Source organism: Anser cygnoides, chromosome 1, assembly GCF_040182565.1.
Source record: "Anser cygnoides isolate HZ-2024a breed goose chromosome 1, Taihu_goose_T2T_genome, whole genome shotgun sequence".
In the NCBI taxonomy this organism is placed as follows: Eukaryota; Metazoa; Chordata; class Aves; order Anseriformes; family Anatidae; genus Anser; species Anser cygnoides.
This window is the reverse complement of record NC_089873.1, coordinates 141,590,813-141,617,441: the sequence shown is the minus strand read 5'-3', so window position 1 is coordinate 141,617,441 and position 26,629 is coordinate 141,590,813. Positions and strand designations below refer to the sequence as shown.

At 36.6% G+C, this 26,629-nt stretch overlaps 1 protein-coding gene across 7 annotated transcripts in view; it reads left to right on the top strand.

Moving 5' to 3' along the window:
* VWA3B (von Willebrand factor A domain containing 3B) overlaps positions 1 to 26,629 on the top strand; it is a 73,180-nt gene that overhangs the window by 37,427 nt on the left and 9,124 nt on the right. For 5 of the 7 annotated variants that reach the window (XM_048048167.2, XM_048048163.2, XM_066983617.1 and 2 more), the window contains 12 exons: positions 569 to 696; positions 2,176 to 2,363; positions 3,309 to 3,446; positions 4,542 to 4,581; positions 4,696 to 4,852; positions 9,410 to 9,525; positions 13,979 to 14,029; positions 17,390 to 17,609; positions 23,494 to 23,614; positions 24,760 to 24,884; positions 25,729 to 25,866; positions 26,389 to 26,486. In XM_048048167.2, the coding sequence (XP_047904124.2) occupies positions 569 to 696; positions 2,176 to 2,363; positions 3,309 to 3,446; positions 4,542 to 4,581; positions 4,696 to 4,852; positions 9,410 to 9,525; positions 13,979 to 14,029; positions 17,390 to 17,609; positions 23,494 to 23,614; positions 24,760 to 24,884; positions 25,729 to 25,866; positions 26,389 to 26,486 (1,520 nt within the window). The remainder of the gene's footprint in view (positions 1 to 568; positions 697 to 2,175; positions 2,364 to 3,308; positions 3,447 to 4,541; positions 4,582 to 4,695; positions 4,853 to 9,409; positions 9,526 to 13,978; positions 14,030 to 17,389; positions 17,610 to 23,493; positions 23,615 to 24,759; positions 24,885 to 25,728; positions 25,867 to 26,388; positions 26,487 to 26,629) is intronic. The other 2 variants (XM_048048164.2, XM_048048165.2) reach the window with 2 other exon arrangements.

Sequence of the window (26,629 nt, the reverse complement as noted above, 5' to 3'; positions counted from 1 at the left end):
CTCCAACTCTTGGAAGATATTGGAGAGTGTACTGGCCAATTTAGGTGATGCTGCTGACGTGGAGTATTCACATACTCTGCACATGCTGGAAAGATGAGGGTCTAGAGTCCGTGTTGTCCATGTCCAGCCTTTTGACCCTGTGAGAGTTGTACGGGGATCACCGTTGGAATTTCTTCCTGTTTCCTCCTGCAGTCCAAATTATTCCTGGTCAGTTCACTTCCAACATTTACTTGAAGACTATGGTTCTTCACATTTTTCAGGGATAGGATGTGATACAGCTGTGATCTGTAGAGTAACAGAATGACACTTTTTGTAATATACATATCTTGCGTTTTTATCCTTTTTTTTTTTTTTCTATAAATTCATTTATACGTACAGAAAGTGGGCAAAACAAACCTTGGTTTTGGAAATGGGAAGACTACCTGAAAAAGTATACAAAGTTATGCAGCTGTCCTAACTGAGTCATTATTCAACATTATTATCAGAGCTTGCATAGTTTCAGTTCAGTTCAGAAATGAAACATGCTTAGGAGTAATTGTATTAAAGCATCTGATTTTCTCTTTGATAGAGTGAAGACATACATCTTTTAAAACGAGAGATTGAACAGGGAGAAAAAGACCTAGAGAAAGTGAAGACCTTTCATGCTGAATGTCTGATGATGGATTGTTATAAAGAAGAAAATGATTCAGAGAATTGGTATGTCTTCATACTGCTATTAGGCCAATAACAGATAGGAGCTATCTGTTACGTTTCTTCTTTTTCATTATCTTGCATTTTTGTTCTCTGACACTCTCCTCTTTTAAAAAGAAAGATTGATTTTTCTAAGAAACAGTTACATTAATGGAAAAGAAAAGCCCGGAAAAATATACTAATAACTGTGATGCCTGAAACTGGAACAAAGTGATAGGTAGTTTCAAATTATTTGGAATAATTGAAGCAAAGAGGTGAAAATATTTTACTCTCTCTAGCACATCGCGAAGTTGTTCCCCCTGTCCTAGGAAATTCAATAAAAATTATTGTAGTATTGGTAGAGTTGGCTTAGTACTACATGACTAGATTACCACTCATTGGACTATGCTGACTGAAACATAAATTGCTTAGGAATGTGTTTGTTTAAAAGATGGTTTGGTTGGCGAACACCTTGGATGAAAGTCAGCTTATTCTGTCCACATTTTTGATCTTACATTGTATGTCTGTATGTTCATGCCATATTTATCTCTGGTTTTTATCAAGAGATAAGTAATCTCATTAAAAGTAGTTCCATGTTCAGCATCAGTTGAAAAGCTCGTTGAAAGTGTCACAGTGCCAAGCATGACAGTTCAAACAGAGGTTCTTCCACAGCATAGTGGAGGCAGACACCTGGGCCATTGTGGAAAAGTTTGCAGCATGGCTGATTATGCTGAGTTTCTGCCTGAGGAGCAAAGACAGACCTGGATTCAAACATTAAGTTAGTTGTATAGGAGCACAGCGTTAGTAAAAAGGAGGGAATAGCTTGCCTGGTGCCTCATTTATCTGTGCAGTAATAGTACAAAGACAAAAAGTACATCGAAAGTATTCAGCTTTTTAAGACAGGAATCTCTTAAAAACAGTAAGTTAAAACAAATGTGGTTAAGTAAATCAAAAGTGGAGTGTCCTGTGGAATGATTTAGTATGTATAGAAGATGAGGTAGTCTGTTCCGTATAAAAATGTAGATGTTTATTTCAGAATATATGTACTTTATTTTTCACTACTGTATTGAAAAATATTTATATATTTATTTTTCACTACTGTAGTGAAAAATAAAGTACATAAATAAATAAATAAATAAATATGTCAGCTACTTTCATTTCTGTTAGTAGGTCTGTTCTTTCCCCACAGAATTCAAAGTGGCTATTAGAGATCATTCTGATGTCTGACTAAAAATATATGTGAGGGTGTTGCCTTAGGAGTAATAAACATTTTTTAAAATACACTAAAGAATTACTTTTAAATTGTTCAAAAAACTAACAATAGTTTAACCTCCTTTGAGCTCCCCTTTGAAATGCAGACTAGGACAACAGAGAAAATATTTTGCACTGTTGGAAACATTTGAAATGTCTATTTTTTTTGTAGACTTCAACTTAGAATTTTTTAAAACAGTGATATCATATGCTTGAAGGTATTTACTGTTGTTTCTTCTCGTTGTCACTTACAAGCAGTAATCAAAAGCAGACACATACTGTGTCTTCTGTAAATGAACACGTTGAAGAGTTCAACACCACCCTTAGCAGTAGGCCATGTTGTGCTTCACAAGAGCCAGCACTGAGTCCACTTCGATGTATGGTAAATGCCTGGCAAACCACTGGTGACAGTCCAGCCCGAAGGAAGAAAGCATTATTTGCAGGTATGACTAAAATGAACTGTAGTTTTTATTAGAATTTATTCACTAACTTGAAAACATTCTGTTAACAATAGAAGAAAGCATCCCTTGTAGGAAAAAATGGAGCCTTTGATGAAGCTTTAAATAACAATCTTTCTGAAATTCTAATTGTTGTCATTTTCACTTTTTACCCACCTTACTCACTTGACTCAAATGAACAGACAAATGTCTGCTCATTTATGTTTCATCACATTCCCTGCAATGAAAGATTAAACCATTTTGACAAAACATTATAAAACCTCTGTAAGCAGTTTTTTAACAGTAGATATTAAACCCTTATTTCTTTTTATTCTAAATAAGTACATTGTTGGTGAGACTGAAGAGCTGATCTATGTTTCACTAGTTAACAACATTACTTACGGTAATTTCTCTTTACTACACTTACAGTACTATTCCTCTTTGAAATATTCTTTCTATGCAGTCTGAAACTAAGATTTCCTGGTTGATGTGAAAAAGTCTTCATCCTTGGGAAAGCACAAAGTACAAACTAGTGCTGAAGTAATTTTGTATTTGTGGTCTTGTGTAGGCAGTTCTTTAAAAATTGGGACTGGATACCAGTGAGGAACTCAAAAATCCCAGGCATTAATCTATCTTTCTTTCTTTCTTTCTTTCTTTCTTTCTTTCTTTCTTTCTTTCTTTCTTTCTTTCTTTCTTTCTTTCTTTCTTTCTTTCTTTCTTTCTCTCTCTCTCTCTCTCTCTCTCTCTCTTTCTCTCTCTCTTTCTCTCTCTTTCTCTCTCTCTCTTTCTTTCTTTCTTTCTTTCTTTCTTCTTTCTTTTTCTTTCTTCTTTCTTTTCCTTCCTTCCTTCCTTCCTTCCTTCCTTCCTTCCTTCCTTCCTTCCTTCCTTCCTTCCTTCCTTCCTTCCTTCCTTCCTTCCTTCCTTCCTTCCTTTCCATTTCAACACCTACAGAGCAAACAAAAACAAGTCTGCTGCGAATCCTGAGCCATAGTGTGAAATCAAGGGAAGAAAGCCCAGAGGAAAGAATATCTCCTGAAAAGAAGAGTTTTTCTCTCAGAAAGAGTGTGAAATGCACAGCTGTTTTCAAAGGCAAGTTAACACAACAGGAAGCCCTGGGTGGGGTAGCTGATAACATTTCTCTTTATATGTTTGGAACTAATAGTTCAAAATAGGCAAAACCATGTAGACTCACAGTTGAAAGGTCCAGAGCTCAGCAGAGATGCATAGAGCTGGACAAGCAAGAGGGTGTTGAAACAAGGTATTCAAAATTTACAACTGCTACCAGACTTCTAAACTAGCTTACAGCAGCTTAGTTATGTCCACAGTATGTGTAAGCTGTGATGCCGATATATGTTAGACTGCTGAAAAGAAGTTACTTTTTATCAGTGGGGTAAATACTTTTCGAGAGTCTCTTGTCATGATGCAGTAATATATTGTCGTTTTGATGTAGTAACTCTTAGTTATGTGCAATGTTGAGGCTAAAGCTGACAGCGGTGACAGTGTGGTACCAATATGAAAGGAGGTTGCACTTTATTTATATGCTCTGGGAAGGATGATTGTGTATAGGCAAAAGTATTTCCAGTAGGGCTTGTATATATGTCCAGATAGTTTTCATTTCTCACAGTGATTCAGGCAGCTCTATATGATAGGTCCTGTAAGTTCTTCTAAAACCTCACCATTAATACTTCAAGATGTTGGACTTTTTAGATTTCAGTGTCTTATTTTTAGTTCTTCAGATACATTTTATATAGATTTTCATGGCAGTATACCTTAAATTATCTACTGCTGATCATTTCTTTATTGATAGTACTTGGTACTGCATCTTGAATTGGGGAATAAACTGGTTAATCTTTATTTTGGGTTATAGGAATAAATAAGCACAAAATTCAAAGTATTTTTTAAAATAAATTATTCACCATCTACTTTATAAATTTGCTAATTAGTTAATTAGGACTCGTGAGACATACAGTAATACTGTTACCATTGATCAAGCACCAACAAACACAGGAAACATTATTCTTGTTGATTGATTTAGCAAATGAAATGAATGCTATTTTGTAGTCCTTGTGACACTACTAGTAGGCACAAATAAGAAAATTATGCTATTCCTATGTCAGTGTATGTATGTATGCTTTTGTATGCACAAAAACTATAACGTAATGAAATGCAAATGTTTTGTCTCAGATCTGAAAATGCAGAAAACTGTGGAAAGGACATCTACAAGGTATGTGAGTGCATCTAAAGGCACATCACACAAAATTTAGTTTATATTTTTCTTTAGTCTTTTGAAACTTCTCAAATGCATTTCTACCTTCATCTTACAGTCTCTTGTTTCTAGTTCTCTAGATACCTCTTCAGCTTTTTGGTTAAAGACTCATGGCCTCGTTGCTAGGCGACTCACCATCATGGATGCCTTAGCTCCTACAGCTGTCCCTCATGGTACTAAATACATCCCAGTTCTGGACAAGCAAGTAGTTTCTAAAGTATTTGATGAGGTAAAGCTTTTATGCTGTTTCAAAGGACCTTTGTACTGTTTCCAAAAGGATTTTTTTACTCATTTCCTTAAATTTAATAACCGTATTGTCTAGTGTTCATGGTAGATGGCTGATGTGCACTAAATGTATAGTGTGTATCTAATAATGTTCATTCATCCATCAGTAAGAAGATAAAACTGATAGTTAATAGTATTTCTTGCAGACATAAGTTTTACAGCTGTATATTTTTCTTTCACAGTTACCAGTTGATGGCAGTGTGCAGCCATCAGGTGTTCAGCAATTTCTTGAGGGTCATAGTCACTTCTCATTCATATTAATTCACTGGACTACTGTGTTTTAAGTCCATAAGGTCATTTGGAAAAATGTGCAGGTGCACAGTTTGTAGGTTGATGCATTCTCAGGTTTTACAAGTGTACTCTAAAGACTTTTTTAAAAGGATTGGTATTCAGTAGTTAAAATCTAATTTTCATAGGTGTAAAGGATTGTGAGATTCTGGAGGTGCAAAATTTATGATGAATCATGTGTCTTAAAATTGCAATTGCCATTCCCTTTAAAATTTCATTTTTTGACAAGTTTCTCTAAATTAATTCCTCTTATGAATCCTATGGAAGTCCTATAAATATGTTGCACCTTATTTTAAGTAATAAAAGCTCCTTCTTTAAACAATGCACAAATAAAAAGCTAAACAGCATCTATTTAAATAACAATGAGTAAGAAAGGTGTTTTGGAATAGCCTGTGATATACAATCAAATAAAATATTTATAACATACACATACGTATACTTTAAAATTTTCACGTTTATATTTTGAATTCAGGAATGTGTTTTGTAACAACATGCAGATTGTGGAAGCAAACCCATATCCTCTATTTTAGTAAAACTAAGTCAAAACCAAGTTCTTTGGGTATTTTTTCTTTAAGTAAGAGGTTTTTTTTTGTTTTTTTTTTTTTTTTGTATACAATTAAAAAGATTGATTTTGTATCAGAAACTCAAAAATACACATTTTCATATTTCAGACATAGATTTTTTCCGAAAAAATACTGGATATTCAGTAACTAAAAAACTGTACAAAACAATCTACTGTAAGTGAAATGCCAAACAAAAAGACAATGTGGCTTTCAGATATCTCTTATGACCTATTTCTGAGGAGTCACATCTTTTTCCATCTTCTTCTGAATACAGCTGCTAAGTAGAGCTCTTTCTTCCACCTTTTTGAATGAATACTCCTTTGAATCATTTCCAAGATAATCCTGAGCTGCATTTGAACTGCTTTTTGCAAAAACACTAGTCTGTGTAACCTAATGGTCTTTAAAAATATTTCAAAGCTGTGATTCAGCAAATAGAATAATAGAATGGAAGGTTGGAAGGGACCCTAAAGATCATCTAATTCTAACCCGCCTGCCATGGGCAGAGACACCTTCCCCTATATCAGGTTGCTTGAAGCCCCATCTAACCTAGCCTAAACACTTCCAGGGATGGGGCATCCAAAACTACTCTGGACAGCTACACTAGGGTACTACACTACTACCCTAGTAGTACAAGCAGAGGTATTTTTTAAATGGCAGTTCATGGGAGCTTATGCTAGCCTCGTTCAGGGTTGAATTAAGTTCAGTGTTACTGTACAGAATCTGGACAGTTAAGTATGGGCTTTCTTTAGATTCAAGCATAGAAATACAAAAAATAGATCATTTTTACCACTTTTGTACCTGATAATCCCCATTAATTGCATAGAAACACTCAATTTCTTGGATGGTGGAGGATTATTTTTCTGTGTGTAGAGGTATGGATTTTTCTGGATCTGAAGCGGTACACAGGAGAAAAAGAAGGTTTGGGGTTGCCAACAAGGTGGAACCAGTACAGCTCATGAGATATGGAAAAGCAAAAAATAGGTTCTGAGATTAGCTAAAGAGCTTAAACAGGAGACATTAACAGATTGATGAAGAATCACAGAATCACAAAATGGTTTAGGAAGGGACCTCTGGAAGGGATCTGGTCTGGACCACGAATTATCTTGATTATTCTGGTACTTTTCGAAAACTTCACTGAGGGTAATAAACTTACAGACATTTTTGCATTCTTTCTTATCTAATTTGTCTTGGTGTGGAATGCAGACATCCTTGACTGCTTTTCTGGGGATGGTATAAGTTTTATTTTCAGCCTTTGCTAGCAGTGATGATGGACTAAGTGTGAGCAGTTTTCTCACCTTGGAGATGAAGCAAGCAAAAGGTTTCTATGACAACAGTTCACTAACAAGAGGCTGACCTCCTTTCCCAATTTTATGTGACCTTTCCGTTTCACCTGAATTATTTCACAGAAATTAATTCATTAAAATATCCGTCAGATTCATATCCAGGAAAAAATCTATCTGGGAGCTTATCTGAATTATATTATGGTAGTTCTGGAGCAAACCTTCCCTATAGAACCATCTGTGTATCTATTGCAAAATGAGGCATCATCATACAGCTTTGCAAGTCATGTTTTGTTGACTCAATTCTTTACTCAGGAGAGTCAAGTTCAGATTTAGCCAGACCAAGATAACTTGTTCAGTTGAAAGTAAGAAATGTTTTTGTAGGGTTATTATGCTTTAGTTTTGTCTCTAAAATGTTGAAATTTTGGTTTTGAAATAAAAGCCATTTTGAAACAAGTGATTTCTTTTGATATGAAAGTTTAAGTATTTAATTTAGAAAATGACAAAACATTTTGGCACTAAAAAGCCTTCCTTGTCATTTCTTTCAGCTGAATCTGTGAAATTTTAGTTGACTTCATGAGCAGTTTCCATTGCTCTGAAAGTACGCATAATATTTCAAGTTTACTACTTGCTAAGAACACATTCTGTTCTGGTTTTATTCTGCAGTACTGTAATAATGTGTTTATGCTTGTCTGTCCTTCACAATCTATTTAGAGTGTTTTCCAAACTGTATTAAATATTCATTTTTCATGTGATGCTGTTTGTACTTGAATTTGCTCTGGGAATTTGTAAGGGATATGAGAGAAGGCTTCCACATGATGACCCCCTACTGAACTTTTATAAACTTCTTTGGAGTAACACAGCAGACAACAACCATGGCAGCATAGGGCTGGATGAGGGGTGGTCTTAGTTCCCTGCCTTCCAGCTTTCAAACTTCACCTAGAAATGACAGCCAGATTGTATGCCTCACGGTTGTGAGCAGCGATTGCTTCATCCGTCTCTGGTAAGGTACTTCACTGACATGTTCCCATTAACCTTAGCTTCTAAATGATCTTAAAATTAATCCAGTATGAAGAGCTTTGATGTGGTCTGGCACTGAAGTAACAGAGATTTGTAAATCAGAGAGAAGATGTCTTCAGAAAGAGAGGTTTGCCACTTGACAGCCAGCTGCAGATAGGGAATACAAAGTCACATCATTGCTCCTGAAAAAATGATCCTACAGCAGTAATTTGGAATCTAGCTAGGTTGTGATGATTCAAACACACATATAGGTATACAAAATCACTGAAAAGTCTTCTCAAATATAGAAGTCTTGTTATTGCTTTATTTTCTGATTGCTTGCATTATCCTTCTGAACAGTGATTTTATTTTTGTTTAACTTGAACCTCATCCTTCCTTTTGTCATTACATCCTGATCTCAGACAGGCACGTGGAGAAGCTTCTGATTCAACCATATGTGTTAAAAACAGTTCTGGGGAGAGTATCATTCTCTGATTTCTCCATTTTTTCCTTGTATTTTTTCTCTTTATAATCATCATCATGGCATTGATAAATAAATAGCTTTTCTTATAGGAACCGCTGAGTAATTTAAAAGGCTGAAGGATGGTGGGACTTTGGACTGAGAGATGGGAAGGCGTCTTTCCTCCTGTCTGTCATCCTTTTCCACACTTTTCTCTGCTTTTTTAAGATGTACTACTAAGTGTGTGAGTTGCTATTTTGTAATGAATTTGGCTTACAAGGATGCCAAGTTGTGAACTTTGAAAGGTATGGAGGTTTCTGATTATGATCTCCCTGGTCAGGTTCCTAATCCTTATTGTGATCAATTAAGACTAGTTGCAGTGACCGATATCCACCTTGTTCACTCTTTGGTGATCAGTGTGGTAGCCAAAAATCTCTCATGCTTTGGTCCTCTAATTCCTTAGAAAATACGGTCCTCCAGAATAAGAGTATTAAATACACTTAAATAAGTAACTGCCATATCTGTCTGCTGAATTATATGATGAGGGTTGTTTTAAAGCAGTAGAATCTGGAATATGCTTTTGTCCCTTCTTTCATTATTAGAGTGAGTTTTTTTGAGAGTACTGGTTCAGTTAAAAATAACTGGTAGTTAATAACCTTGATTTGCCTTGTCTTACAATAATTGATTTGCAACTTTCTGTGTAAAGCGATTATATCGTTTCACAAGATGTCTGTCATTAACTGCTGTTCAGTGGCCATTTCTTTGAGGTGCTTACAGCTTTGTTTCTGCAGCCTTTCCATGTTCCTTCTGTCTGTTCTGATCCTTGTACATAGACTCATTGACATTCTTTTATTCTGACAGAGGAAAGGTCGTATGATAAATAACATCTTTGTTTTTTTATTGTGTCATAGATTTTACCATTGGCCCATTTTAGCAACAAGAAGGGGATCACACTAATTAATCCTCAGGCAGTGAATCTTGATGCCTATAAAGAGAAGCTGGAAAAAGCAATTAAATCCTATGAAAGGCAAGTCTACTCATCAGAATTGTATCATATTTACAGTCTAATTTCAGATTTTTCTTATGTAGTGGATACTTGCATGCATATTCTTTGGTTGATGCTGGAAATTCCATACATTGGCAAACTTTAATCAACCATTAACCTATAGGAGAAATGTTTATTTACTTCACACAAAAGGCATAACAATAATAACAATAATAATAATAATAATATAGACAAGGAGATAATAAATAATAAGTTGTTCGTATTTTATTTGGTCAATGACTTTTTTTTTACTTCCGGGAGTAAACCTGAAAGCAATTTTTGCAGGTGAGGGAACACCTAAACATATAGTGGTGGCAAGACCTTAACCTACAATTAAGCTTATAAATCCAGAGACTGGCATTTATAAGTAGTGGCCTTCTTTCTGCTGCCAGCTGCCTAGCACCTAACTGTGGTTGCAAGAGTATAACTGAGGCTTGTATAAGATCATAGCATCATGGAATGGTTTGGGTTGAAAGGCACCTTAAAGATCATCCTGTTGCAATCCCTTGCCAGGGGCACCTTCCCCAAGACAAGGTTGCTCAAAGCCCCATCCATCCCGGCCTTGAACACTTCCAGGGATGGGGCATCCACAGCTTCTCTGGGCAACCTGTTCCAGGGCCTCACCATGCTCATAGTACATAATTTCTTTCTAATATTTAATTTAATTCTACCCTCTTTTAGTTTAAAACTCTTACTCCTTGTCATAGCATCATAGAATGGCTTGGGTTGGAAGGGACCTCAAAGGTCATCTAGTTCCAACCACCTTGCCATAGGCAGGGATGCTACCCAGTTGTCCTATTGCTACACTCAGAGGCCTTCTCCTGCTTTCCTGTGGGCCCCATTTAAGTACTGAAAAACCGCTATAAGGTCTCCCTGGAACCTTCCCTTCTCCAAGCTGAAGAACCCCAACTTTCTCAGCCTCTCTTTGTAGGAGAGGTACTCCAGCCTTCTGATGATACTCATGACCCTCCTATGGACCCACTCCAACAAGTCCATGTCCTTCTTGTGCTGGGGGCTCACAGAACTGAACTCAGTGTTCCAGGTGGGGTCTCACAAGAGCAGAATAGAAGGGGAGAATCACTTCCCTAGACCTGCTGGCCACGCTTCTTTTGATGCAGCCCAGGAAATGGTTGGTTTTATGGGCTGCAAGCACACATTGCCAGCTTATGTTGAGTTTTCATCCACCAGTACCCCCAGGTCCTCCTCAGGGCAGGTCTCAATCCGTTCTCCACCCAGCCCGTATTTGTGCTTGGGATTGCCCTGGCCCAGGTGCAGGACCTTGCACTTGGCCCTGGTGAACTTCATGAAGTTTGCGTGGGCTCACCTCTCAAGATACTGACCATTTAATTTTTTTTTTTTTTGAAAAGGAAATATGTGTTGTGCTTATTAATTAAATGTTGCTAAGAGCACATCAGAAGTAAAAAGGGCAAGGACATTAGATCTCTAAGTTATATCTTAACCTTCATTTGACTTCGTGCAGTTTTTTTGATATAATGAAGTTATTTGGCTACTGATATCATTATGTAACTTTATAGGAGCTTTGACTAGAGCTATTTTAATAAATGAGATATCTTTTCAGGCTGTATTTTAATAACATTTGCAGATGTAATTATTTTATATGACAAAAAAACCCACTTGATGACAAGTGTTTAGTCTTTGTTATTTGATGAAATCTATTGAGATCCTTTAAGTTTTTCTTTTCTCTGCAGCAATATGATAATGTCAGTTCTTTTGTAAGCATGTAATAGCTCTCTTTTTCATTCCCATTTCCTATTGCTAAATATATATGTCTTTTGTGATAAAAATCAAGAATTATGATTTGAAAATGCTGCTTGCTATGTCTAATATCAGTGGAATTCAGTGAAGAAAAATCTGTTATTATTTTGTTATTGAGACAATGCTGTTATCATCAGGCTGATGAAGAACTTAGAGAAATCTGGATTTCACACTCATTTTGACAGGAAGAAGGGCAAGGGGTATATTTTTGACAGACTTCTGAAGAATTTTCAAGGTTTTCATTGCTGTGCTGTACTATTTATTTTATTTATTGACTATAGGATCTGGATAGGCTGGAGCGATGGGCTGAGGTCAACTGTATGAAGTTCAACAAGGCCAAGTGCTGGGTCCTGCACCTGGGGCACAACAACCCCAAGCAGAGCTACAGGCTGGGAGATGAGTGGTTGGAAAGCTGCCTGGCCGAGAAGGACCTGGGAGTATTGGTTGATAGTTGGCTGAATATGAGCCAGCAGTGTGCTCAGGTGGCCAAGAAGGCCAGCAGCATCCTGGCCTGCATAAGAAGCAGTGTGGCCAGCAGGTCTAGGGAAGTGATTGTGCCCCTGTACTCGGCTCTGGTGAGGCCGCACCTCGAGTACTGTGTTCAGTTTTGGGCCCCTCGCTACAGGAAGGACATGGAGGTGCTCGAGCGAGTCCAGAGAAGGGCGACCAAGCTGGTAGGGGTCTGGAGAACAAGTCTTACGAGGAGCGGCTGAGGGAGCTGGGCTTGTTCAGCCTGGAGAAGAGGAGGCTCAGGGGAGACCTCATCGCTCTCTACAGTTACCTTAAAGGAGGCTGTAGAGAGGTGGGGGTTGGTCTGTTCTCCTACGTGCCTGGTGACAGGACGAGGGGGAATGGGCGAAAGTTGCGACAGGGGAGTTTTAGGTTGGATGTTAGGAAGTACTTCTTTACCGAAAGGGTTATTAAGCATTGGAACGGGCTGCCCAGGGAGGTGGTGGAGTCACCATCCCTGGAGGTCTTTAAAAGACGTTTAGATGTAGAGCTTAGCGATATGGTTTAGTGGAGTACTTAGTGTTAGGTCGGAGGTTGGACTCGATGATCTTGAGGTCTCTTCCAACCTAGAAATCTGTGATACTGTGACTTCAATTTTGAGGGAAAGAAAAGATATTTTCTGGTTAAACTTCGATGATCTTTTCCAGAGAAGCATTTTCACAGTGCTGTCCCATGTCTCCTTAACACTTTGGTGACTGATAATACAGTTATCTTTACCACCATACGAATGGGTAATGAATCAGGTATATTTACAACAGAAGATAATTAACAATGTAAAAAGGACTTCTCATTGCTTGTACTCTACATGTGAAACAACAAGCCAGTCAAATTTGTTTTGCTATAAATGCAACACTACTTTTCCAGTAATTGATTCTGCAAAGGCTGCAATTCAGCTTTGTGAATAGTGACTAGTCAGAAATTTATTCTGACATCTGTAGATGAGACAATATGTCAGAGCATTCAGTTTCAAGAGTGGAAGCAAGCATGACAATATCTTCCCCATATATAGTTTGACCTTAGCATCAAATTAAGAGGTGAAAAAGTGGTGAGGGCAGAAATTTCATACTCTGACAAAGAGAATAATGAAGGTGAAAAAGGCTGAGAGCTTCAAACTGTATACGATCTTGTATAGCCAGAGGCATTTACGAATGAGTTGGTTATGAATGTGCACATTTAGAAGTATGAAATAGTCAGTGGAGCATGCTGAGACTGCAAATTGTGAATGAACTAAGTAATTTACATTCCAAAAGTGCTTGGTTTTGGTTTCTAGTAGATAAAATTAATCAACAAGAAATTGATATGGAAAATCTGGTGTTAATGGCCTTTTTTAATACTCAACAGTAAAACTAGCATGGTTTTAAAAGTCTAATGGTTGCGATCTGAATTTTTACTAACAATGAATCTGTTCTTGCATTTCCAAAGGGAGTGCATTTTTCTATAATTACAGCAATTGGGATCATTGGTAGAGGTTTATTTCTGTAGTGTGAAATGAAGCAATTGAGTGATGGCTTAATTGTTTTAGAAGCTAATAGAGAAAACTGTGAGCTAGATGACCTAATATGAGTTTATGATTTATGTCTAAAAGCAAAAGCAGAAGGTTTAGTGGTGCTTTTAAAAGATTTCAGTGCTATATTGCTTTGGGAGTATCACTTCTGTTTTCCTGTCAGTAGTTTTTCTGTAGCCAGAGTTTAATTAATCAGAAACCATGATGGCACAATGGAGGGGTTATCTTAGCAGAAAAAAATAATTATCATTGCTGTCCATGTGTCATTAGGCTACAGTTTTCTGAAACTGTTTAATTGGAGGAACTTAACTGGCATTTAATCACTTCTGTTATTTGATTTATCATGCTGGTGCTGAATAGAACCATCCATACAAAATCTTGTCAGGAAACAGCAGTGATTGCCACTAATCCTTCGATGACCCTGAAATAGTCATGTTGCTACTTGATGGAAGATGCTGTTTTCCCATCTTCTCTTGCAGTTGATAATTTCATAGCTGAATGATAAGTACACAGTTTAACAATACAGTGCTCTTGGAATACAAATCAGTGCAGATATCGTAAGAAACTGTGTTTATTTGCTGTTTGGAGATCGTCAGATACAAAAGGAATTCCATTCCCTCAAAACTGCTTTGCTTTCTTTAATAGGCGCCTAAATCTAGTTGTCTGGAGAGCACTGTCTCAAGAGGAAAGAGACAAGTAAGCTATCACCGTTTTGTTTTCTAACTTACCTCTGAAAGACTGCTCATAAATGTGTGACATTTCTTTTTATCACTATTTCTTTAAACAACTTGTTTTGTTTTCAGATATTTCATGCCTGTACCTTGGCTTCAAAAATGTTTGTGTGATATGTAGTGATACTAAATTCTGGACCACCTTCTTGCAGTGTTGATTATTTTTAAAGGAAAGGACTTGCATTCCATTTGAACAGCAGTAGTCTATTCTTGATCAGTGTTGAGTGACAGTGCCTTGGGAGGGCAGCATGTCATTGCCTTTGGCAACATGTTAGATCTTCTCTCATCCAGTAAAGAACACCTCAGTGGCTGGTTTTTAAATTATAATAAGCACCTTTACGACTTGTGCTGTAACTATGTATCACAGTGAAAATTCACACTACTTTAACTGGGTTCTTTCTGTATATTGATTTAGAAAACTAGAGACTAAATAAACAAGACTGGCATCAGTGAAGTTAGCATCTGTTTACTTCAAAGAATAATGTGAAAATCAAATAATCAAAACTGAATGGGTGGGAAATATTCTAAGCAGAAAAATAGGAATGAAAAAGAGAATGCTTCAGACTTCAGCTAATGAGCCAAATTACAGTGTTCTGTCATCAAAAAGGAGAACAGTTTTGGGCAAAAACCCATTCTGATGCAGAAAGGAAGTGAAGCCTATTAAACAAAAGAACAGTTTATAATTAAAAAGAGGGAATAGATGTTTGCTAATTCAGACAGTGAGGTATAAAGTGTAAAAAGTTGACAATGTGATGTCCAAAATATTTTATTGTGGGTGAGGTATGGCCAATCACATATATAAGGAAAAAAAGAAATCTAGCAATTGTACCGTCTGTTGCTAGAGGGGGCGTAGTAAGATTGTTAATGTTGGTGCATAGAAGTTGAAATATTTGATCTGTTTCTCTTCTAAATCTGTAATTTGAACGATCATGTTCATATATAACAAAAGGATGATGGCGTACTCTAAAAATCATTGGGAATCTGTAGGGAGAGGATAATGAAGTCTACTAATTTCGTCACACAACCCCTTAAAGAAGTGATTGAGAAGCTCTCTGATTCACTAGTGTTTACTAGAAGGTTATCTTAGATTACCAGGAAAATTCATATTTACTGGAGAAGTAATAATATTATGGTTGTGTTCAGAATAGTTGAGATATCCAGTTCAGGAGATAAGTTAGCTTAACATTGATTCTAGATGAACAAAGGATTCAGTTAATAGATAACAAAATCTAGGTACGTAACTATACCAGTCAGTATAATTTCATTACAAAACAGTTCCTAGAGGTGTAGAGAGATGAAGTGACAAAGAGTAGGACAACGCAGTAGGCATCACTGTGGTTGTATGTGTTGGTAAGACAGACACTTAAATACTCTCTCCATGTCTAGGTTTCACATTTTTATATGTTGGCAAAGCTGTAGAGAAGGGGTACAGGAATGACTTGAATATGAAAAAGAAGTACCTTACTTCCAATTAGAGATTTAAAGAATTCTACCTGTGCTGGGTTTTGGGGGTTTAGTTTGTTAGTTTTTTATCAAAATGACTGTATGTTACTCAGCTTTCCATGTATAGGTACTTTCAGAGTGCAGGTTCAACATGGCTCTTCAGTGTAGTGGACACTGACATAATCCAAACCCTGGGCGGAAGCAAACTCCTGATCATTGAGAAAAAACTGAACAGAGCAGGACTGAGAGGAATAAGCAGCAGCAGATTCTCTCTCTTTTGATGTAATCATGACATCCACATGATCCATCCTGGTCTCCAAATTAGAGAGATATGGATTTGATGGGTGGACTATTCAGTGGATAAGGAATTAGCTTGAAGGTCACACACAGAGAGTGGTGATCGATGGATCTATGTCCAAGTGGAGGCTGGTGACAAGTGGTGTATCTCAGGGGTCTGTCCTTGGACTAATCCTGTTTAATATCTTCATCAATGACATAGACAGTGTGATTGAGTGCACCCTCTGCAAATTTGCAGAGGACACCAAGCTGAGTGCTGCACTTGATATGATAGAAGGAAGGGATGCCATCCAAAGGGACCTGGACAGGCTTGAGAAGTGGGCCCATGTGAACCTCATGAGGTTCAACAAATGTAAATGCAGGGTGCTGCACCTGGGCTGGGGCAATCCTGGACATGAATACAAACTGGGAGAAGAACTCATTGAGAGCAGCCCTGCGGAAAAGGACTTGGGGGTTCTGGTGGATGAAAAGCCCAACATGAGCTGGCAGTGCGTGCTTGCAGCCCAGAAGGCCAACTGCATCCTGGGCAGCATCAACAGAGGAGTGGCCAGCAGGGCAAGGGAGGTGATTGTCCCCCTCTGCTCTGCCCTCGTGAAGGCCCACTTGGAGTCCTGCATCCAGGTGTGGGGCCCCCAGCACAAGAAGGATGTGGGGCTGTTAGAACAGGTCCAGAGGAGGACCACAAAGATGATCGAGGGGCTGGAACACCTCTCCTATGAAGACAGGCTGAGAGAGCTGGGGCTGTTCAGCCTACAGAAGAGAAGGCTCCGGGGTGACCTCAATCACAGCTTTTGAATACTTAAAGGGGTCTTACAAAAAGGGTGGAGAAGAACTCTTTACTTGAGATAATGATAGGACAAGGGAGAATGGTTTTAAACTAAAAGAGGTGTGATTTAGATTACATGTTAGAAGGAAAATCTTCACTCAGAGAGTGGTGAGGCCCTGGCACAGGCTGCCCAGAGAGGTTGTGGATGCCCCATCCCTGGAGGTGTTCAAGGCCAGGTTAGATGAGACCCTGAGCAACCTGGTCTAGTGAGTGCTGTCCCTGCCCATGGCAGGGGGGTTGGAACTAGGTGATCCTTGAGGTCCCTTCCAACCCAGGCCATTCTATGATTCTATGATTCATACGATTCTATGATCAATCAAGACTGATGCATCAAGTCAGGACTTAATTAGGCATTTAGTGCCATTTTAGATTGTCTAGATGCTTGCCACTTTGCGCTAGCTGCTGCTCCAGAAGGACCAGAAATTTCCGTGATTTCTGGATCATGTCAGTAAATTCTTTATTGATGTCTCAGGTATTCTGGGACATCTAAAATATCACCAAATGCTTATGCTCAGCCACTTAAATTGCTCTGAAGATGTCTTTCCTTGAGATGCAGTTTGGCCAGATGCAGTTGTTTGACTAAGCGTAATGGTAGCTAGATGAAATACAACAGCCTATGTCACACAGAAGATAGATTGCATTTATTTGATGTTTTATTCTGCATTTAAATTTTGAATGTTGTGATTCTATTTGTAAAGTACTGTCAAAATTAAAATTTCTCCTACATGCAATTACAAATCTATTTATTTATTTTTAAAGATTTAAAGAGGATGGGCCAGTTCAATATATGGAGCATAAGGAAGCTTTGTTGGAGGCCTTAGAGAATTTGGGATGGCCAATTTCCTATGAAGATGTAATATTGTTAGAAGATGAGATACTGGCAGCATTAACATATATTCAGCAGGCCTCTGATCTCCAGGAAGCTGTCAAAAAGGAAATTGAGAAGAACTCAGAATTACACATCAGCAAAAATAAAAAGGTACAGATTGGAAGGGCTTTTTTTTTTTTTTTTATTTTTTCCCAGATATTCATCTTCAGTATGTGCTTCTGCAGTAATTTTGTTCTGTGGTGATAACCTATAAACTAGGCATTTAATGTGATGGTATACAAATAGGGAGAGGAAAACAGTTAAAAAGAGAGCAAGGTGTCATGACTCTTTGGAAGTACTGGTGAAGCAGAATTTCTGCAGCTGAGAGCACTGCAGAAATCAAGCCTCTTTGAAACAAATCTGAGCAAAATATCATTATCTTCTCTGCAAGCACAAGAGAGATACATGAAAGGAGAGATTGAAGAGATATATGAAAGACAATTGCGATACAAGGCTTGTGTTTGGGTTAATATCAGATAAACAGGGATAAAAGATCTTATAATGTCAAAGTGGTTCATTGTAATCTTCTATGGTTATCTTTCTTCTAAAAGATGGAGAGAGGGGGTGAGATTCAGTTCTGTATTTAGACACTGAAATTTAGCTGTCTGTAAAATATAGGCATCAATATATGAACAGGTAGCTTACAAATTATGCCAAGTATCAGTATACACTAACAGGTCATGTGTAGAAATGTAGTGCCAGTATTAAAAAAGTCAATCTTTTCTTTTATCTGACATTTCTTGAGATATACCCCTCTTTTCATTGATATCAATAGTTTTCTTTAAAAGCTCTGGCCTTTTACATATGCTGACATAAGTTATAAAAAATATTCGTATTAAATTGACAATAATATGGTAAGATAACACAGTCCATATATGAAAATAAATGATTATGGGAAGGAACACATTCAGTTTTCTGTAATTTTGGAGAATTTATTCCACTAAGAATGTGCATCTGAAAACATTTTAATGTCTTCAAAAAACAGAAGATGATCTTAATTCGTTTTACATTAGTCTGAAAATATTACATCACCAATAAAGTTATTTTGATTATTGATTTATCTCTGCCAGATAATGTCCCAGTATAAGAGTAGCAGAAACCTGTTCATGTTTCATTTGTTCATTCTGTAATTTTGCTGTTGCCTTGAAACACCAATGTGTACTTTCAGACATGATGTGATTAACATTGTGCAATCACTTATCCTGAGTCAACCTGCTTTAGGAGCCTAATCAGAGCACCATCTTCAGTAATTGCTAATCTGCAACTGAAAAGCTTTAAGAGTGAGAGGCAGAAATGCAGATGTAATTAGAATTCTGTTTATGTGGCGGAAAAAAAGAATAAAACATAAGCAAAAAACTCTGGAGCCTTTTTAAAATGCTGCCGGAGGCTTTTCCAAGTGTGATTTCTATCTACAAAATGGGTATAAAAAAGTAAAGTGCCAGCTGAAATACATTACATTACTGTGAGGAAATAGCAGATATGACATTGAATGAAAATTACCACTGTAAGATAGTAGAAAAATCCCAATTATTCTGGAAGTCTACTTGACAAAGCAGACTTCTAAATTGCCTGCTATTTTTTTTACTAAACTCAACCCCCTTAGTTTTTAGCTTTTAAGGGTTCTTAATTACTTTCGCAACTTCTTAAAAGAATTAGTAATCCTTTTTGGATGTCCTTGCTATGGGAGCTTTCTGTTTAAGCCTACAACTGAATTAATGGTCTGGTTACCCTCCCTCTGTGCTCTGACCTTCTTTGGGAGTTGTGTTCAGGCTGCTGTGTTTACTTATGTTTGAGAAACGTAGGCTATGTCAGTGCCTTATTGAAAGAGGGTAAAGTAGACATCTGTCTGCACAGGGTCATGAGATGACAGAAGACCTCTAGTGATGCAAGAAGTAAATGCTTTGGGAAATGAATAAACACATTTAATTATTATCAAGCAAAATATAAAACACTGAAAATTAAAGATTACCTAATTGAAGGGCTAATTGTAGGCTATCTTATTTTACTCATTTTTTTTAACTGTACAGATTACAGCATGTGTTGACAAAAATCTTTCCTCTTCAAGCTGGCACCTTTTTTTTTTTTTTCAGTTGTTAAAAAATGAGGAATCTATAATTTTATTTGTTCTAATAAGTAACTGCTTTGACTTAAAATATTTGTATTTTGAACTTGCCAGGCATAACAATCAGCCATCATTTTTTATGATTTTTCTCACTGAATTATAAAAGTTGTTTACAACATGTTATTTTCACCTAGTAAAAGGATGTATTCAGGGTCCTCTATCCACTTCTCATTAGACCACGTAAGATCTACTGGGGTCCTGGCATTACTATTCTTCAGACACAACCGCTTCCAGGACAGCTTTTTGCATTCTGTTAATGGCCATCACTTTTTCATGTAAAATACTTCTTTCCCTAAGTGTCATAATCTTGCCTTTGGGCATGATGAGGAACATTTCTCCTCATACTAAATATTTCTGTTTCTACACATCAGTGGCCATCCAATTCTGCAGACAAAGAAAGCTGCATTTTTTACTAAGGATCCACTCTAATTAAGAATATGTTTTTAAAAGTACTGTGCTTCCCTTAGGATAAGCTGAAATGTGCAAGACTTACGCTTGTTTGTGACCCTGTTGAATGGTCACCATGTAATAAAAAGAATTTGAAGTGGCTAATAAGCATAATGTGTTCTATAAAGCTTGTTTATTTGGGTGGAAAGGGACCTCTAGTGGTTCACTAAGTCCATTCTTTCTGAAAAATGTTTCATATCTGATTGATTTAATTATTCCTAATGAAATATTTATAGCTGAGAAATTATTCTTTACAAGAACGGAAATTCTGTATCTCCCTTGGCAGTTTCTTCTATTTCCTGGTGTCCTAATTCTTACACTCCTTATTCTTCCACACCATTTAAGGATCACTAATCACTGTCTGTTGATACCTCTTTTATATTTCATGTGCTTCCTAAGCAGCTTGGCATCTCCTGTCTTTGTTCTTGTGCCTCTTTGGGGAGACAAGGCAAAAAAAGCATCCCCAAAAAGCATAACAACAAGAAAGTTATAAGTAATTTTAATAATTACCTAGAAATGTTTTGTCAAATTTTCCATTGTCATCAATAGAGTAATATGTTGGACAAAGTGTGTAGCTACAAAAAGGTAGGCTCTTTGATAAAAATGGATTGTAGTCTATACAGAACAGGCTCGTTGCCACCAGCAGCATGGAAAGAGCAGAGGTTGTTTGGCTCTAAAGTGTCAGGTTTGTCTAATTCCAAAGTTAGAGCCAGAGTCTGCTGATAGTTAGTCTTCCTGTCCATTCTCAAGTACAGTAGGAAGGTGCAAAAACTGATGTATTTGAAAAAGAATTTTAAAATACAGCAGATATCGGCTGTGGAAAACGAAGTTACATACACCTCATGTGATCTGATGTATTGCCTTCAGCAGAAGCAGAGCTAAACAGGGTGGGATCCTTGTGATTTGGATGGGGCTCTTTTGTAACTAAAATACTGGACAGTTATTCCAGAAATGGGCACTCTGAGAGTGCCTGGGTCAATCGCACCGACTACCTAAAGGCTGTGTGGTAGTTAGGAGAGATGGATTTCACTTCACAAGGTCTTTCTGCACCACCTGAATTTTGCACTGCTCGGAGCCCTCCCTGGGGGTGCTCGCACAGCCTTTAGTAGCTGGGTTAATGCGGACTGCTGGAAGTTGCCCAAGTTATTAGTCAAGCATTACAAATTAGTTTAAAATAAATATTCAGCACCAGCTGTCCCTCTAGAGCCTGAGGAACTAAGTAAATGGTTTACCCAAATATCTTTTTGTGTCTGTGGAGTTGGAAGTCTTTGCACTCAAGCCAGACTATATTAGGTTTTACTTTAAGCAGGCAGATAAGCGCTGTGAAGGGCCTTTGTTTTAGACTCAGTTTGAAAAATAGAGGTGTTGATATAGGTTATATTCTATAGGGGTAAAGAGTAAACTAGAGAAACAAAACAAAACAAAACAAAACAAAACAACAGGTATCTCCCATTTAAAATATCTCCTTGCCTTTTTGTTCTGCTTTGTTTTGCTTATTTTGGGGATTTTTATTTTATTTTATTTTTATTATTATTTTTAGGATCCTGTATGATTTTCTATGTGGGAGATTGGGAAAAAAGGTTTGTAATAGTTACAGTGAAACTGAGAGCAAACAATTTAGTAATTGATTTCCTATCTTTTGCATCATAATTGCTTGTTAGGGCAAACCAAGTATCAAAGCAAATATACCTTTTTTGTGAAGAAAATCTCACCAGACAAGGAAGCAGATCATACTCACCTAGTATGCAGGGTTTTTTAGGACCATATGGACTGTGGTTATTTTTCAGAAATACAGTTGATAAATGGTGCATAGATATGTGGAAAAGTTTGAGATTTCAAAATGCATGTTTTTGTTACTCAGTGGAATTATAGTAGAGATGGATGCTTGCAAATTGTTTATGAGGTGAGCTAATAAGTAAGTGCTTTAGAAATTAACAGGCAAAAAGTGATTTACTTCATGTTACACTTGCTTATAATTTACATTTAGAAGCATTATCATAAGCAGTATGGAGAAAACAATAGACATTCAAGAATTAATGTGCTGTTGTTGTAGCAAATGCAAATGACATTGTTATTCTAGAGGATTGTATGTATAAAATATACTTTCAAAATACTGGGATTACAGACTTGTAAATGTTAGAAAGAAAAGGATTTTATATAATAGTTTCTCTCAGTTTTTTCAAGAAACCAAAATGTAAAGTATTCTTTCACATTCTGACATATACACACAATACCCTGATCCTCTCGAAACTTGCAGTGAGAGGTGTCCTGAATGGAAAGAAATTTTTTCTTCTAGAGAAAAAAGGAAAATGATTCAGGAGTATGACTTATTTTAAAGGCAAGTAACAGTAAGACCCTGTGAAATGTGAATGTGAGCTATAAAAGGCTTTAGGGTAAAAGAACATAGCTATAAAGTACTCAAAATCTGGGAAAGCTGAACAGTATATTTCTATGTAAAGCCACTTGTGATTTGTGGTAGTCTAGCTATTTTTCATATCCTTTGATTTCCACAATGCCATGCCTCAGTAACTGCATGAGATCCATTGTGCTCTTTGCATTCTTTATTCGGTTACTGCTAATTGCAGTCCCTGCCTTCAACTAGGACTTGAACCGGTGTACATAAAGCCACCCCTTGGTATTTCTATCCTCACCATCCAGTGCATGGTCCCCCAAACGTCATTTAGGAGTGATCTGACAGTGTGATCTGGTCTTCTGTAGTCTGGGGGGTTGCCCTCCAGAGAGAAGAATACAAACTAAAAGGAAAGAATGATGGACAGTGGCAGCTCTGGAAAATGTGATTTAAAATTTTGCTAAGCTGAAACATTTTAAACTTTCTGAAAAATTTAGTTTTGAATTTATAGCTTGTAAATAAACAGTTTCCAGACACTTCATTTTTTAAAAAAATTTATTTTACATTTTTGATTCCCTATTTGATATTTTTAATCAGTCATGCCATACAATGCTACCTTTTATAAAAATTAGATTACTGTGAAGACCCACCTATCTGGACAAAATGGATGTGTGAAATGTTCACTCGTACTGCAAAATCAGTGGATTTTTCTTTAGCTCATTCTTGAATGTGAATTGTCTGACTTTTAAAATTATTTCCTAGGAAAACAGCAGCCAGAGCCACAATCATCAAGGTAAATTTCTGCCTGAATATTTAAAAGTCCAAGTATTATTATGACCATATTAAACAGGATTTAATAGTGAAAACTCTTAGGTAGTCTTATCCATGAGAGCTTCCTGTAATGAATTTGTTCTGTTTATAACTATTCTGAATATTTAAAACAATCCAATTCACTGTGAATCATCAACAGAGTTTATTACATTAAATTGCCTAAATTGTAGTCAGTTCCAAAGAATAGGTTCGGGCTGACTGGTTGGTTGTTGTGAAAAAAAATATATATAATTGTCAAATTACAGAGACTTGAAGAAGAAACTGTGAAGACAAAGTCTAAAAAAACACAAAAAGACAAAGTATTTGTGACTCTCAAAAGCCAAAAGGTGATTGCAAGATCAGACATCACAGGATTTTATTATCCAGGTATGTATTTTTGTCCACATTTCAAATACTTTTTAGAGTTTCCTAGTACTGATAAAATATTACTTTAGGTTGTGTTTGGCTACTTCTGTTGTAGTCACGTTTAATATTGATTATATTACGTGTGCATATTCATGAAAAGTGAATATATATCTTGTGTGCAAAAATACATTATAGAAAGACATACATTTTGTATGATTAGAAAACAATGTTTCATTGCTACAGTTTTATTTCTGTTCTTCAAACAGTTTCATTTCTATAAGAAGAGTGTGGAAGAAAATAATTTTAAATAACAGTAGCAGAGAGTATTATAGAATCACAGATTGTTTTGGTTTGGAAGGGACTTTAAAGACCACCCAGTTCCGACCCTCCACTATGGGCAGGGACACCTCTCACTAGACCAGGTTGAACGTATCAGCCTATTCCCCTCTGATGCCTCCCTCAGTTGTTTCTGTTGAGCATTTGTCAAAGGTTGAGATTTTGTGTGCATTCAAAGAATTCACCAAATGCTTCTGCCTTTCTGTTGAGCTTTAAGCCAGAATGGTTATTAGGTAAAATGTGTTCTGTTTTTTCTTAATAAATAAATCGTACTTATAAGCAGGCTTTGCTATGGGAAAAAGAAAGTACCATGGCCAATTCTTCTCTTCTCATGTTCTTTTGTATCTAGGATAGCCGTATTTTTGTGCTTGCTCTGCTCTCTCCATTTAGAAAGAGGGATCTGAGGCATAGCAACTACATATGTAGGGGTGAATGCATGTGTAGTCAGGAAGTCCATTCTTTTTGTGTTACCTTCACTTGTGTGTTTTTTTTTTTTTTTTAAATTTGTGTATTTTATCTGTGATAATAGATTTATTGTGAACAATCAGCCACCTGATTGTCTTACAAATGTCATGCCTGCACTAGAAAATTATTCTTTGTTTTAGTTTTATGGTGTTATTTAGAATGCTTAGTAAGACTATTTTTTTCAGGTACAAATTTCTCTTCTGTCCTGATACAATTTATCCTGGCTAAATGAAAATGAGGAATGTATAGTATAGATATGTTTGCCCTCAGTGTTGTGTGGCAGTCTACAGAATTATTTTTTTAATATTTTTTCACAAGGGGTAAAAGAAAAATCATGCTAACATTTTATTATGTTGTTCTTTCAGGAACTGTGACAAAGAATATCAGTTCTACCTGCACACTTGTTGACTTAAGCCATGGGGAGACGTGGATCGTACCTCTGAAGTTCATTATACCTGTGGGAGGTGCTATGCCATACACATATCTACAGGTGAAAGATTTTATATTTTTTATGATAGCTAATACGCATTTTGAATTTTGTCCCTTTGGTTACATACAGAATAAATTATATATATATTTAATATATATTCTAAATGCACTATTTCTTTTAAAGAAGAGTCTATAGTGAGAGTAGTATCTCCATTTCCATGTTATTTTCAACATACTATTTTTTATTTGTTTGGAATGATATTGAAAATGACAGTTGTATTGATTGTAATTTTATTCCTTTGTTTCTGAGAAGTCTGTATTATTTTCTTTATAGAACATGAGTATTTGACCACCTGAAGAAGAAATGGAAGATATTTACAACCAAAATGCATTGTTCCCTAGTTCACAGATTAAGAACTGGGGAGAACCCTTTATACACAATGCAGTGTACAGCAGGTTCTAACCATATAATTTGATTTAAAGAAAATTGCAACTTCCACATTCATTTTAAAAATGATTTTGTATAAATCAGTTACATATGCAATCCTCTAAAATTCCTGAGGTTAGTTTAAAAGCTTATTAAAAATGTGTAAATTTGAGCAGGGCTAAAGGGGATGAAGAACTGGAAGAATTTTCTCATTCTGTTCAACTTGCTAGTTGAGCCCTGGTGCATTTACTAGGGCTTTGTCCTTTATTTTTGCTTTGTGTTCTCCCCCGATTCAATGGAAATTATGAGTACATGCAAGGACCAAATTCCTCTCCTTTCCTTTTAAAGATCCATATTAAATCATGGGAACATATTAGAATGATGATTCATGTATAAATATCTTAGTATTTGCCTTTTAGGTCTTGAAAAACTCACAAGCTACATGGTTGTTGTTAACCAAAGCTTTCCTGGTGTGCAGGTCGGAGACTATGTATTTGCCAGAACTGGGACACAGACAGGAAACTATTATTATGTGCCTGCCATTGTCATAGCAACACCAGAGAGCGTGAATGTGGGTGCTAAACTCTACACAGTTCTGATGTTCAACAACAGGAAAGTAAGTTTCCAAGAGGAAACCAATTTGGCAATGCTATTACCATCATTCTGGTTTTTATGAGGCAAGTACAATTTTCCAGGCTAATGAGGCCACTGTCCCATTCCCTGTCTCCAGCTAACCAAAGTGAATGAGATTTCAGGGCTTAATGAAGAGCCCATGCAATAAACATTAAGTGAAATTCTGTAGGATAACTTATTCTTAAACCAAGTGCTGTTCTTTCCTCTATAATCCATTTGGTGGCTTTCACAAGCTCCATGCTGCTAAAATGAGAAATACAGAGCTTTTAATCACAGTCAGTACAATCTTCAGTTCATTTCATTAGGTTTGTTTGTTTGTAAGCCATTATGATAATTTCACTGTATTTTTTGTAGTGCAACATTAAGAAAATGTATTTCGTACTTAAAATTTTCGTCTTTAGAGGCTGATTACAGTTGCATTAAAACAGTTGGCTTTTTATACATATATTTCTTCATTGTTTCTGAGCTTTAGATGTAAATTAGATGAATGTTGATGGTATTGCAGGAACACTGTGTAAGAAGTGGGCTTATTAAAATCAGCCAAACGAAGTATGCCTTTTCCTGTCGGTACATAAGAATGGTGCAGAAGGTGGATTATACAATGTGAGTATGCTTGAACCTAAAAATAAAATAGTTATTTTACATGAATCTTGAATATTGCACTTTTGGTCCAACTATGCTGTCAGGTTTCCATATATAATACTCAAATTACTGTTGTCATGAACTGGTTTGCTCTAAACATGTAA